The sequence below is a fragment of the Cololabis saira genome, chromosome 3 (assembly GCF_033807715.1).
Source record: "Cololabis saira isolate AMF1-May2022 chromosome 3, fColSai1.1, whole genome shotgun sequence".
NCBI classification, from domain to species: domain Eukaryota; kingdom Metazoa; phylum Chordata; class Actinopteri; order Beloniformes; family Belonidae; genus Cololabis; species Cololabis saira.
The window spans coordinates 43,902,657-43,918,608 of record NC_084589.1 but is presented as its reverse complement, the minus strand read 5'-3'; the positions used below and the strand labels follow the sequence as shown (position 1 = coordinate 43,918,608).

At 40.6% G+C, this 15,952-nt stretch overlaps 1 protein-coding gene across 1 annotated transcript in view; it reads left to right on the top strand.

Moving 5' to 3' along the window:
* LOC133440368 (zinc finger protein 37-like) overlaps positions 1 to 15,952 on the top strand; it is an 801,383-nt gene that overhangs the window by 783,807 nt on the left and 1,624 nt on the right. The window contains exons 3-6 of the mRNA XM_061717615.1: positions 9,227 to 9,657; positions 10,015 to 10,089; positions 11,588 to 11,650; positions 11,793 to 11,889. Of these exons, the coding sequence (XP_061573599.1) occupies positions 9,227 to 9,657; positions 10,015 to 10,089; positions 11,588 to 11,650; positions 11,793 to 11,889 (666 nt within the window). The remainder of the gene's footprint in view (positions 1 to 9,226; positions 9,658 to 10,014; positions 10,090 to 11,587; positions 11,651 to 11,792; positions 11,890 to 15,952) is intronic.

Genomic DNA, 15,952 nt, shown 5'->3' with positions numbered 1-15,952 from the left:
CGAGATTGCTGTAGGTGTTCCATAACTGTATCTGATGGAGAACTGACACAAACCAGTACGGAACTTCGGGAGATTTAAATGATTAGCCTGTCTTGTATTAAAATGGTGCATATCAATGTTGAAATGAAAAAAATCTTTACATGGCAAAGAAAATGAAACTGGCATGAACAATACTTTGAAAATAAAATGGCAGGTTTGATATGTATTTAACTTAAAGTTGGGTAAAATATTGAGTTGTTTGAAAAGAGGGGCAGAATGAGCAGACCAATTACTGTGTGTGGCAATCCTGCACAATCTTTTTAGCAACATATGAAGTTTATAAAGATGTGTGTTATAGGTAGCTCCCCAAATAATATTACAGTAAATGAGATATGGATATATCAAGCTATAATAAAGAGTTGGGAGACCATTTTCATTCACCAAACTACGGAATTTGCCAATAATACTAATAGATTTAGATATTTTTTTACAGACATGGTTGATGTGGTATTTCCAGCTTAAACTTTGATGGATAATTACACCAAGGAAGGTTGTTGATGTAACCTGAGTGAGCGGGGCATCTCCTATAGACAGACCGGTGTTAGATTTACAATATATTTTATTTTTTTGATGTAAATATAATAAAATTAGATTTTTTATATTCAGTGATAGTTTGTTAATTTTAAACAATTTTGAAATGTTTTCTAAATCATGTTTTTTTCATTAGAGATGAAAATCATTATGTGAAATAAATAAGTTTGTATCATTGGCAAAAAGTACAGGAAACAAGGAGGACAAGGCTGCGGCCAAATCATTTAAATCAAAAATAACCAGGGCCCTAGTATAGACCCCTGGGGGACCCCGCATTTTAAGGCGGCCCTCTCTGATGATTTACCATCAATGATAACAAATTGCTGACAGTTATGAATATAATTGAAAAGCCACACACGAGTGATTCCAGCAAATCCATAGTGTAATAATTTTTGAAGAAGAATATCAAAATTAACTGTGTCAAAAGCTTTGGATAAATCAAGAAAGATTCCCAAAGCGTATTCATTATTATTGATTGCAGTGTGAATTTTATCAACCAATTGAAGTATAGCCATTTCTGTAGAATGTTTTTTCCTAAATCCATATTGGTGTTTATACAGTATATTAGAGTCCTGCAAATTTTTCATCATTCTGTTATAGACCAATTTCTCCAGGATCTTTGAGAAACATGGGAGAACAGAAATGGGCCGGTAGTTACTAAATACACTATGGTCTCCAGATTTGTAAACAGGGACTACTTTGGCAATTTTGAGGTCATTGGGTATTATTCCAGTTTCTAGAGATTTGGTGAAAATATGGGTCAAAGGCTTAGCAATTGAATGTCTAGTTTTCATAATTAAGTTAGATCTGACCTCATCATGACCAGCAGCTGAGTCTTTCAGGCACATAATTATGTCCAAGATTTCCTTCTCTGTAGGAGGCTTGAAGCTCTGAATAGAAGGATGGGAACCTGTCAGAAACTCAGATGGAGACCCGGCTATAGGAGTTATCCTTTCTGAAAGAACTGTACCAATATTAACAAAATAATTGTTAAAAACATAATGTCAGATGGGTCAGAGTAGACTCGATTTTCATTAACAAATTGAGATGGAAGAGTGGTTGTAGACTTATTCATATTTAGAAGCTGGTTGATGACTCCCCAGGTAGTTTTTATATTATTAGAAGCCTCATTGAATTTGTCGGAAAAGTACTTTTTCTTGGCAATTCTAACAAGATGATTATAATTGTCACAAAATGTCTTATAATTTGCTATATTAATTGGGGATGGATTACTGATGAATTTCTTATACAATCTATTCTTAGCTTTCAGAGACTTATGGAGATCTGGTGTAAACCAGGGTTTTCTAAATGCAGAGACCTTGTTTGCTTTTTTGCTGACAAGAGGAAAGCACCTGTTGAATACAGAGTTGAAATGACTGATATGCCTGTTCAACATCATCATGGGTGTATCCATCGTCCCATAGGATGTCATCAACCTGCATCTCAAACCAGTCAACATTTATTTTGTTATACACTCTATACCTTAGGACTAGGAATGGGCGATATTTTACCGTTCACGATAAACCGTCAAAAAAACTCCCCACGGAGGGCCGCTCGGTGGCGCAGTGGGTTAAGCAGCGGCTCATATACTGAGGCTACAGTCCTCCTCCTGCAGCGGTCGCGGGTTCGAATCCAGCCCGCGCACCTTTGCTGCATGTCTTCCCCGTTCTCTCTCTCTACCCCTTTCCAGTCTGTATCTCAATAAAGGGCCACTAGAGCCCAAAAAAATCTTTAAAAAAAAAAAAAAAAATCCCCACGGTAAGAATTTGTCATCTCGCGATAAAAACGATAAATTCCCGTTGATGACGTTTTTGTGTGAAGCTGATTTATGTTTCTGTGTTAAATCCACGCACGTGAAGGAAGGAAGGAAGGAAGGAAGGAAGGAAGGAAGGAAGGAAGGAAGGAAGGAAGGAAGGAAGGAAGGAAGGAAGGAAGGAAGGAAGGAAGGAAGGAAGGAAGGAAGGAAGGAAGGAAGGAAGGAAGGAAGGAAGGAAGGAAGGAAGGAAGGAAGGAAGGAAGGAAGGATTTATAGTTACAAAGGTGGAGTTGAATTGGTATTTTTTTTATCATCATTTTTATCGTTATCGGGATAAATGCCAGAAATTATCGTGATACATTTTTTAGTCCATACCGCCCATCCCTACTTAGGACTAGAACTTGTAAGACGTGAGATGACACTGGCAAAAAACACGATGCTTGGAGGATGCTCATATCGGTGTTGACATGCAGTACTTGTAGTTACATCGTTACATATGACGCGGAAGAAGCCATTTCTAGAACAACAACTTTATTCTTCAACTGTCTCGATACCAACGCAGTAACACAAGAGTACAGTCAGTATGAATGGGGGGATGTTGGACCGTTTCCCCCTCCGACTGGGTGCTCTGGTGGAGGTACGTTGGGGCCCTGGCCCGGCTCGGAGGGCCGGCCCCCGTCAACTGGATGGCCGGTGGGGGAGCGTGGGTGTCCTTCCAGGGCCGGCTCTGCTGGTCCTGCCTCCTGGCTTCTGCCTCTGCTCCCCCTCCTTCCCCCACCCGCGTTCCCCTCGCCGGCCTGGGATAGGTCAGGGCTTTCCACTAAGACACAGACTAGCCAGCCATATTAAATAAGTAGCCGGGCGGGGGTTGGGGTTGTTGGTGGTCACGTCGTAGCCACGATCGCATACACTGGTCTTAAATGTAGTAATAATAATAATAATAATAATAATAATAATAATAATAATAATTAATAAAATATTAATATTTATTTTCATTTATTGAAATAGTAAAAAGATTAAAAAAAAACCAAAAAAAAACCAGGGTGCACCGAAATGAAAAATGTGAGGCCGAAACTGAAGCTGAATAAAATTTAAAGACTTGGCTGAATACTGAGTACCGAATAGCCTACGGAATGCAGTTGCTCACAGTTTTTCATTTATTTTGCCATTTTTTTTCACAATTGCATAGATTAAATTGCAATGACATTATTAACAACAAAAACAGTAAACTAATGAGTTGAGCCACTGTCAAGCAGCTGGCGATGCTGTTGCTTAAATTGACCAAAAGGTGGCTCTCTAACATCACAGTTTGTGTACTGTGCGTGACTCTGACGCTGGTTAGTAATTAAGGAGTTAAAACCCACTCGCCACTTACGGGACTCAGTAGCCAGCAGGCGAACTTATTGCTCCACCAGAAACGGCACTAGGAGCATTTATTACATTTATTAACTGTACACCACTATTATGAGAGGTTATTTCTCACAGTATTAGCCTAAAGGGACTTACTCACTGCCGCAACGTGTAGCCTCCAGTCATTTCAATGAGAAGCACACCGCAAAACACCGCATTGCATATTCAGCGCCGCACAGAGACTCCCAAATGGAAATGATTATTGATTTCTGAATGAATCGATAGATACGTCGCTTATTTTTTGCATATTCGCAACCTGACAGAGCTTGAGCAGTTTTGCAAGGAAGAATGGAGCAAATTGCTGTGGGCAGATGTACAAGACTGATTGAGACTTATCCACACAGACTCACTGCTGTGATTGCAGCCAAAGGTGCATCTACAAAATACTGACTTGAAGGGGGTGAATAATTATGCAAACAATTATATTTCTTTATATATTTTTATTTCATTGACATTACTTTGTAGAAATCTGTTTTCACTTGACATTGTTAAAAAAGCCAAGTTTTATTGACCAGGATTGATTTATGAAAGCACTAAAAGGGTAAAACATCCAAGGGGGTGAATACTTATGATAGGCACTGTATATAATGTGTATGTATTCATACATGTACACATACGCACATATAACTATACACACACACCTAGCCACACAATCATATACACGTGTACACGCACACATACAGCCACCTAACTCATATTCATATACACACACACATACACACACATAGCCACACACACATACACAGCCACACAAACATATACATACACACACACACAAATACATACACGCACGAATAGCCACACAGACATGTACATACACACGCACGTATACATATACATACACACACACACATAGTCACATACATACACACATACACACACATAGATATATACACTGGGTTATTCACCTGCACGCTTGCTCTGTAGTTTTTGAAGTTAGATAGCGGTAGCTTAGCTCAGACCATATTCGGATTTTGAGATTTGGGTCAATTGATGCTCGTGTTTTGGTCGGCTCCGTGTCGGTTTTGTGTTTTGTCTGTGGTTTTTGTTGCAGATTTCCAGTGCTTGACGTGTGCCTTCGTGTGTTCCTGCTTCCTGTATTGGCAGGGAACCCCCCCCCCCCAAAAAAAAAAAGAAAAATCACTGGGTTTGTATGCGTATGTATGCATACATATGTGTATGTATACCAAATGTAGTAATAATGCACACATGTACGCCTCAGGTTTCCTTCAATGAGAAGCACACCGCAAAACACCGCATTGCATATTCAGCGCCGCACAGAGACTCCCAAATGGAAATGATTATTGATTTCTGAATGAATCGATAGATACGTCGCTTATTTTTTGCATATTATTTTTTTTCTTTTCTGGCCTGGCGGGGTTCTCATTGGCCTGGCGCCCTGCCAAGCCTGTACAATTGTAGCAAACACAGTATTATTATTATTATTACAACTCACTCACCATTGCATCTTCTTTTATTCATTAGTGTAACTAATGAAGTGTATGAAAATACACTCTCACATGTCGCAGGTGGTGTTATTTGAACTCTTGAAGAGAAGACTGGATTCCCGGTAGAACGTTTTGGGCTAAACGATGCGATTCGGTTAGGCTTTCTTTTGGCGTCTCTCTTTTTAATACAAACTGATTAAACTGATTTAATTTTGCAGTGGATAGCCTGAGTAAGTAAGGACGTACCGTTTTTTATGGTGACAAAAGAAGCATCTGCTGAGCTCTGCTTGTTGCCTCCGACACGACACATTCACTCCGCTGAGCACGCGCGCGCGCGCGCGCGCGCGCACACACACACACACACACACACACACACACACACACACACACACACACACACACACACACACACACACACACACACACACACACACACACACACACACACACACACACACACACACACACACACACACGTCGGGGCCGCAGAGTATCTCTCAATCAAGTCGGCGGTGATCAGAGTAATTTGTGATTATCGGTACAAGCAAAGCGAATCACAACTTTAATGAGTGCGGTTCAGTTTGGCATTATTGTCAGTCTATGAGAAAAACATTTAATTTTATTAAAATCGAAAAATAATATTTATAGCCTATAGGCTATAAAAATAATGGTCATTAAAGTAGCCGGCTGGACCTAATTGTGTAGTCGGCTATATGGCCGGCAGCCGGCGCTTGTGGAAAGCCCTGATAGGTGGGTCGTGATGCCCGGGCCTGGCGGGGCTCGCCGCGCAGGCTGGGGTGCCTTCTGGCGGTGCTGGACCCCCCCGGGGAGGGGGAAACGGTGCGTGATTGTGCGTCTGTGTCGGTGAGAATGCGGTATGGAAGGGTCCTGCCATGGAGGATTTGGGCCTCCATTGGTAGGACAACAAAATTTAATAATTTATCAATATTATATTATACAAAGATGGTTATTAATATTATTATTAGTAGTAGTAGTAGTATTTTTATTATCATTATTGTGTATAGTATATCTTATTATTATAATTATTATTATTATTATTATTAGTATAGATATCGGATAGGTGAATGGATCAATGAATGGGATGCCTGGGTCTGGGGCCCTCCGTTGTCAGGCCCGCGCGGGTGTCGCCCTGTTGGGGGATCCCCTCTCTCCGGGCCCGTCTCCGGTCCCCCCCGCTGCCTCCGCGGCGGGGCGCCCCTCTGGTCCCGGAGGGCCACTTTCTTAGGGGGCGGGTGCTCCTGCCTGCGTCGGCGGCCGGGGCGGCTCTGTCTCTCCGCGCAGGCTGGCCCCTCGCCGGGTGGGGGTCGTTGGGTGGCCGGGGGATTCCCTGAGTCCCTGGCAGCTTCTTCCCGTGTCGTCGGGGCCCCGCCCACGGGGCCCCTCGGCCGCCGCCGGGAGGGGGGGGTGTGGGCTGGGCTCGCTGGTGGTGGGGTGCCTCCCGCCTTCTTCTCCCCTCTGTGGGGTTGCCGGTGGCCTGGGTTCCGGGTTCCTCTCAACCACACATATATATATATATATATATATATAGTGCCTATCATAAGTATTCACCCCCTTGGATGTTTTACCCTTTTAGTGCTTTCATAAATCAATCCTGGTCAATAAAATTTGGCTTTTTTAGCACAAAAATTTACTGGAAAAAACTCTTTAATGTCAAAGTGAAAACAGATTTCTACATAGTAATGTCAATAAAATAAAAATATATAAAGAAATATAATGGTTTGCATAATTATTCACCCCCTTTTTAATTGAATGGTCTAATTCGATAGAGGTCCATCAAATTGTTTCCAATAGTCTCACAATTAGTGAAATGAAGATCACCTGAGTGGTGTGGGTGTGTTTTCAAGTGATTGAGGTATAAAACATCTGTGTCTGAAGGGTCCAGACTGGTGGATCAGTACTCCTCGCTACCATTACACCATGAAGACAGAAGAACACTCCAAGCAACTCAGGGAAAGGGTTATTGAGAAGTACAATTCAGGGGATGGATATAAAAAAATTTCCAAGGCATTGAACATCCCCCGGAGTTCAGTCAAATCAATGATCAAGAAATGGAAGGAATATGGCACTTGTGTGAATCTGCCTAGATCAGGCCGCCCTTGTAAACTGAGTGACCGTGCAAGTAGGAGACTAGTGAGAGAAGCAACCAAGACCCCTTTGACTACTCTGAAGGAGTTACAAGCTTCAGCTGCAGAGACGGGTGAGACTGTGCATATAGCAACTGCTGCCCGGGTTCTTCACCGGTCAAAGCTTTATGGGAGAGTGGCAATGAGAAAGCCACTGTTGAAGAAAACTCATATTAGATCTCGACTAGAGTTTGCCAAAAAGCACGTGGATGACTCCATGGTCAAGTGGAAGAAGATTCTTTGGTCTGATGAGACCAAAATTGAGCTTTTTGGCCATCAGACAAGACATTATGTTTGGCGAAAACCAAACACTGCACATCACCAAAAACACACCATCCCCACTGTGAAGCATGGTGGTGGTAGCATTATGCTGTGGGGATGTTTCTCAGCAGCCGGACCTGGAAGGCTTGTAAAGATTGAGGGCAGAATGAATGACAATCTTATTCAGTCTGCAAGAGAACTACGGCTTGGGAGAAGATTTATTTTCCAGCAAGACAATGATCCAAAGCATACTGCAAAAGCTACACAGGAATGGTTAAAAAAGAACCAGGTTAATGTTGTGGAGTGGCCAAGTCAAAGCCCAGACCTCAATCCTATAGAGAATTTGTGGCTGGACTTGAAAAGGGCTGTTCATGCCCGATACCCGCGCAACCTGACAGAGCTTGAGCAGTTTTGCAAGGAAGAATGGAGCAAAATTGCTGTGGGCAGATGTACAAGACTGATTGAGACCTATCCACACAGACTCACTGCTGTGATTGCAGCCAAAGGTGCATCTACAAAATACTGACTTGAAGGGGGTGAATAATTATGCAAACAATTATATTTCTTTTATATATTTTTATTTCATTGACATTACTTTGTAGAAATCTGTTTTCACTTGACATTGTTAAAAAAGCCAAGTTTTATTGACCAGGATTGATTTATGAAAGCACTAAAAGGGTAAAACATCCAAGGGGGTGAATACTTATGATAGGCACTGTATATAATGTGTATGTATGTATGTATGTATGTATGTATGTATGTATTCATACATGTACACATACGCACATATAACTACACATACACACACACCTAGCCACACAATCATATACACGTGTACACGCACACATACAGCCACCTAACTCATATTCATATACACACACACATACACACACATAGCCACACACACATACACAGCCACACAAACATATACATACACACACACACAAATACATACACGCACGAATAGTCACACAGACATGTACATACACACGCACGTATACATATACATACACACACACACATAGTCATATACATACACACATACACACACATAGATATATACACTGGGTTATTCACCTGCACGCTTGCTCTGTAGTTTTTGAAGTTAGATAGCGGTAGCTTAGCTCAGACCATATTCGGATTTTGAGATTTGGGTCAATTGATGCTCGTGTTTTGGTCGGCTCCGTGTCGGTTTTGTGTTTTGTCTGTGGTTTTTGTTGCAGATTTCCAGTGCTTGACGTGTGCCTTCGTGTGTTCCTGCTTCCTGGATTGGCAGGGAACCCCCCCCCCCCCCAAAAAAAAAAGAAAAATCACTGGGTTTGTATGCGTATGTATGCATACATATGTGTATGTATACTAAATGTAGTAATAATGCACACATGTACGCCTCAGGTTTCTACCATTAATATGTGTGCAGACAAGGTAAAAAAAAAAAAAAAAAAAAAAGTACAGTCACAGTGTCGCCTAATGGTCACACAGAGTAATGCACTTCTTTTCAAATATACTACATAGATGAAGGGGAATACCAAAGGTTCAGGACAAACTTTAAACCTCACAAATACAACCAAACAATCAACACTGGGAAGCACTTTTGACTTGTTAAAATCCTATCTTTTTGTCCCTTTTTGTAATTCCAGAACTCCCACAGGAAAATGTTTGTACGGTGGAGGAGGACGGGGTTTTCAGTGACCAGCACCTTGATAACCTGGAGAGGAGCTGCAGCCCGGACCAGGAGGAACCGGAGCATCCACAGACTACAGAACCGGAGGAAGACTCCAGCGGTCAGGAGATGAAGCACAAGGACGTAGACGTGGATGTCTCATTGGTCAATGTCGCTGATGTGAAAGTTGAAAATGGTGAACCAGGACCAAACTGTGGCCAGCTGCTGTTGCACACTTCTCCTGAAGCTCATAACAAAGATGAGGAAGGGACTGAAAGTTTACGCTCAGACTCCAGTAAAACTGCAGATCCGGAGCCAATGAGACGACACGGTGACCACGAAGATGCTGCTGTCCCGTCAGACAGCAACTGTAAACCAAAGCTGATCAGGACCTACACGAGGAAGAAGGTATTTTCTTGCAGCACTTGCAGGAAAGAGTTCAGTAAAAGTTGTAATTTAATGGATCACATGAAGATCCACACTGGCGAAAGGCCGTACCTGTGCAACACCTGCGGAAAAACCTTTACTGAATCATCAGCTCTTAAGCGGCACATAACCACGCACACAAACATTATTTTGGGAAGATTCTAGGTTTCAAAGACTGTAATAATTTTCCTTGTTGACTAATTAAGAAACATTTTGAGTGGATTTCTTTCCTTCAAAACACTCAGAAACACAGCCATGAAACCTTTTGCATAATGTTACACAGGGAACAACCTGCCATCAAGACATTTATGAAAATATCTATATTTTTCCGTTTTGCAGGTTTCTACTAAGGAAATGCCTCCAGAAGATTCTGGTGTTACAAAGTCTTCCTCCACAATTGAAGATTTGGAACAGGTATATATTGATACTTTTAATAAACATTGTACATTATCTGACTATGAAATACTATTTTCTGAATGAATAGTAGCGGGGTGCAAAAAACATTTCTGTAGGTTTTAATCTTAACTCGCACACTGTGCTCGTAAATTATTTATTCCAGTTTGCACATATCCATTTTTAGGGGCAAGTGAAATTCTCGCTCTGTAGAGCCCTGCAGTAACGTCACATTGGACTACCAAAACAGCCAAATCACTGACCAAGTGCAACACTATTAAAATATGCTCCGTTATCTCCATAGTAAAGCAATACCAGAATAATATGGAATATATCATATATATATATATATATATATATATATATATATATATATATATATATATATATATATATCATTCAAAAAGGTGTACTTGAAAACAGGGTTTTGTTTCTGTAAATCAGGGGTATTCAACTAGATTCGGCCGGGGGCCACATCTGCAAAAGGACTGTATGGAGAGGGCCCCACAATTTGAAAATGTGGGGGTTTTCAAAATGTATTTTGCACTCAAAGACGAAGACTTATGTATATATAATACATTTGTATTATACATTTGAATATATGTAGTTTACATATGAATTATGTATTAATTGTCTCCAGATTTAGTAATTGTGAATGTTAAATATAATATTCAGATAAAGAAATATTATTTTGAATGCAAGTTCATTTTGAAACCATGCATTGTGCAAACTTAATGAAATTGATATTGACCTACTTTTAATAAAACACGCCATAATGACAAAGCACCACTTTCCACCAAGATTTCCTTATTTGAATATTATATTAAGCATTGACCACAACCATTTTAGTCCATAGTAGCCAGTTATAAAAATATTATTTAAAAAAAAAAAAAAAAAAAATTTCAACAAACACCTTTTTTGAAATATGACCAGGGGCCACATAAAAGCTCCTGGCGGGCCGCATGTGGCCCGCGGGCCGCCAATTGAATATCCCTGCTGTAAATCATATTTGTTTGTATCTGTAACCGTAGTTTTGTAAACTTGTACATATGTATGTAGCTATTAAATATTTAGCTGTATGAAAGTGAGCTTGCAAGTGTCTGAATGCACAGACTTGTAAAACGGAGTTTGCACACATGTAGAAGTTTACGAAACTAAGCTTACAGATAAATGCTTGTACTTAAAAGTTTGCTACACTATAGTTACAGGTACAAACATAAATGCACAGCTTTACAAAACTATAGTTACAGATACAAAACCCTGTTTTCAAGCACTCCTTTCTGAATGATACAATATTCCATAAAAAAAGGTGCAACCAAATCATGTGCTGGTGCAACCAACTTTCTCAGTTGTCGCACCAGTGGACAAGTTAGTCTGGAGCCCTGTGTAAGACATTTTTGACCTTCTAAATCTGTATTTCCACACTTATATCGTGTCACTTAACTTAAACCTAAACAAATGAACACAGGCAGACCACGGTGTTAATTTTGAACACATCTGCTCTTGTTCTCTATCTTAGATGGACACGGAGAATCAGTTCTGCAGTCCAACTGAAATGGAGACAGTTGTCAACAGTGAGAAGGTAAGTTGACTGTAATGTAGACATTTGATGGAAAGTTGTTTGTTTTTTTAATACTTTTAAGATAAACACATATGATTCTGAAATGTCTTGCTGCTCAACCTGTCTGGTAACAATAAATGTTACAATAAAAAAATTCCAACAGTGTCAGAAACATAGCCTGGTGTGTGCAACTGTCTCCACCTTGGACAAGTGTGTGGGACCTGTGTCCTCCCTCAAATGGCTTGGCTACAAATGCAGAGGTGAGATATTAAATGAATTGGCACTGTCTGGTGAAAGGTAGTAGGTGTATGTGCTGTGTTCTGTGGTATGATTAACCCCTCTATTAACACCTATGGAGAATGATCCTGGTACAGCATAGGCTACTGTACCTACTATTGTTTCAGTTTAACTATGGTGTCATTATCAAATTGAAGACGGCTACCGTACTTCACTTTCAGTTTAACCCTTGTACTGTCTTCGGGTCAAAATGACCTAATTCTCCTGTTCCTTCCTTCCTTCCTTCCTTCCTTCCTTCCTTCCTTCCTTCCTTCCTCCTTTCCTTCCTTCCTTCCATCCTTCTTTTCTCCCTTCCTTCCTCCTTTCTTTCCTTTTCATTCTTCCCTTCTTTCCGCCCTTCTTCTCTACCTCCTTCCTTGACCCGAAGACAGCACAAGGGTTAACTATGGTGTCATTATGAAATTGAAGACAGCTACCGTACTTTATTAGAGTGAGATTGATTGCAGTGCGTGTCATATATGTCATCTAATTCAGATTACATAAAGATGTTTCATTCTGCCTTATTGGCACTGACCAGTTCTGCAAGGGTCGTACTGTAGGTTTTCCTCAATCCACCTTGTTCTTGTTCTTGGATGTGCGAACATTTACATCAATAAGTGTCAGTCAGTACGTTTACATGCAGCAAAGAGATGGGATTTCTGATCGTATCAGATAACGACATGCAGAAGACCGGATCACTGGTCTGAGTTTACATGCTGTTCAGAGATCGGATAAATGGCCAGAGCATGGCTGACTCCGTGACGCTAGGTGGCGCTGTAACCATGGTAACCATTTCAACAAAGAGCCACCTCCGGTTGACCTCCACTTAACAACAACAAGAAAAGACGTCGTACGACGACCGGGTCTGATTTGTTGTTCCGAGTTTGTTCCCTTTGCTGCCACTTACCTTGCGAGAGGCGCAAAAGGCACAATAACCCTTTTAAAAATTATTATATTATAAAACAGGAAATTTACCGGAAAATACTAATACAGGAGGACGGCGGGAAAGAGGGGTAAAATACGGTAGTTTCCCAGCAAAAACGGGAGACTTGACTTGAGTGGAAACAAGTCACAAGTTTTCTACTGGACAATTGTGTCGTTATTCGGGAAAGAGGACTGGACTTGAGACACAAGTTAGGAGGGCCAGCCAGGTTCGTTCCTCTCTCTTATTGTTCAACTGTTGCACTGTAGGTGTTTTGAAAATAAAAAATAAATAAATAGTGGAAGTGATATATATGTAAATATTGTCCTTTACTGAATTAAATAGTTGCTAATCAATAATTCCGCCAATTAATTAGCCTGCCTGAGTTTTACCTGCCCTTATAATCAGTACTTGAGTTGTAAAAAAAAAAAAAATCAGGGGGGATGGTGGATTTTATCATATGGGGACAGATAATTTGTGCTGATTACAAATAATATAATATATTACAAATAATAGCACTGACCAAGACACCTGCAGAAATACTGCAGGAATGACATAGCAGCAGATACATGCAGCCTTCTGTAAGCTTTAAATATCCACTGGGCTTACATCAAATACATCAAAACACTTAAAAAACAGTTTTCTGAACTTATCAATATGACTCTGTCCTTCACAGGATAAGTAAAATGGATCACTGCAAAAACTCAAAATCTTAACAAGAATATTTGTCTTATTTCTAGTTAAAATGTCTCATTTTAGTAAAACAAATCTCATTACACTTAAAACAAGACTCATCACTGGAAAAAACAACAATTTTCACCTGTTTCAGGTAAATTTTCACTTGAAATAAGTAGAAAAATCTTCCAGTGGAACAAGATTTTTTTGCTTGTAATAAGAAGATAAATCTTGTCCCACTGGCAGATTTTCCTACTTATTTCAAGTGAAAATTTACCTGAAACAGGTGAAAATTGTCACATTTTTCTTCGCCTCTTTGCCCCTGACGCCTCCAACGAGGTCTCTGGGCACTTGTCTTTGAAGACAGAATTGGTGTAAAACTTATTACATGTCCTAACGTGGGTATATGTTTAAACATAAAGAAGCATTGGTTGTTGCAGCCAGCATATTGCAGAACTTACCTGGTAACTCAGAGTTCCTCTGCAGCGGGGAACTGCTCTACCATCGCTGCTGTTGACTCTCCCCCATCTCTGTTGCTGCTTCTGCAGAGGGTTACAAAAATGAAAAATGATTTATATCTTATTCATTTTATGTCAGACATATGGATTTCTGTTGTCTAGTTGTCAGAATAATCACATTATTGGTTCCATCTTATGTTCTTTGCAAATATAATCATGACTACTTTCATTAAACTGTGTTTTAGGTACTTTGATTTATAAACAGTCACACCGGGTTCATTTTGACCCAGGAAAACAGCTGTGATTGGTTTTAAATCAGTATTCTGATTAAACCTGATCAGTGTGTTATAATATAAACGCATTTTCATTAAAGTCAGACAATAATGCCCAAAAAAGTACTGTAAAGTTGGAACGCAGTTGGATAATAACACATTTAACACAGAATTAGGTTATAATTTATGTAATGTGTTATTGGTAGTCAAACCTAACACACCTAACCCCTCACCCCCGCCTGCTTGACGGTTAAATGTAAAAGTACAAGTAAATCGTTATTTAGCAGAAGCTTTTATCCAAAGCGACGTGCATAACATACTGAACAAAACATTCTTTGAACAAAGGCAACAAGTTTTAGCAACTAAGTAACGCACCGTTATTTTGATCTGCTCCGGTGTCCCCGGCCTCCGTCCCCCTTTCACTTCCGGGTGAATCCCCCCCAGAGGAAATTCTCGAGCATGCGCAGACTGCAATATCCGATCCCCCGAATACATGGCGTTAACATTCCAACTGCGAACCGGTTATCTAGGTGCTGCAACCCGATTACTAAATGTCCGAAATAGGTCCGAAGTAGATCGGGTTCAGGTGTTTACATGCAGTTTAAAAGTCCGAACGATCAGAAACCTGCATGTAAACGTACTGAGTGAGTCGGTGAGGTGCTCAAACTCGCAGTGTTTCACTTTGTTTTTTAAATCAGTCACATGTGCATCAACAGTCTCTGATGTTCCTTGCACTTGAATAAAGAACAGGTGCCTCAAATACGTCACACTGGCACAACTTGGCTCACAATGTTGGCGGAAAAGTTCTTTCAATGTATCATAGTCATCTACGTTTTCATCAAAGTCGAAAGTGTTGTATACCTTTTAATTTCTTCGTCCCCGGCCACATGTAGGAACGTGGCTCTTTTCACTGCATCAGACTTTTCGTCGATTCCGCTGGTGACGAGAAACAGTTTAAATCTCTGGATCCAGACTCTCCAATTTTCTGCTAGGTTTCCTACAGTCACAGTGCCACCTAGTGGTCACACAGAGTAATGGAGCTAGAACAGTCTCATAATTCGCAAATGCACACACCGTTTCACAAATGCACAAGACAAAATTCACAAATGCACAGACCGATCCGCAAATGCACACACCGATTCGCAAATGCACACACCGTTTCACAAATGCACAGGACAAGTTTCACACATGCACAGAACAATTCACACGTGCGTAGGACAAGATACACAAATGTATTTTTGATGCACACACAAATATAACCTGATTTACAAACGTTTTTTTGTCTGTGAGCTGCGCTGGATTTGTGTGTGACTTTTGAGACTCCCCTGACGTGACTCGATCCACAAATACGTTTTTTTTTACACAGAAGGATCTGCAACCAATCAGATGTCTTCCTTTGTTTCAGCAAATCATAAGAGCTCACCCCACGTGGGGGACGATTTACTCGTAAACCAATCAGATTAAAGGGGCGGATACACCTGCTGTTTGAGCTGCGTTCGCTTATAAAAGTGATTAATATTTCGAGTTGGTGGAGTAAAGATAAATAAACAAAACAACACAGTTCAAACAGCAGGTGTATCCGCCCCTTTAATCTGATTGGTTTACGAGTAAATCGTCCCCCACGTGGGGTGCGCTCTTATGATTGGCTAAAACAAAGGAAGACATCTGATTGGTTGCAGATCCTTCCATGTTAAAAAAAAACTTATTTGTGGATCGAGTC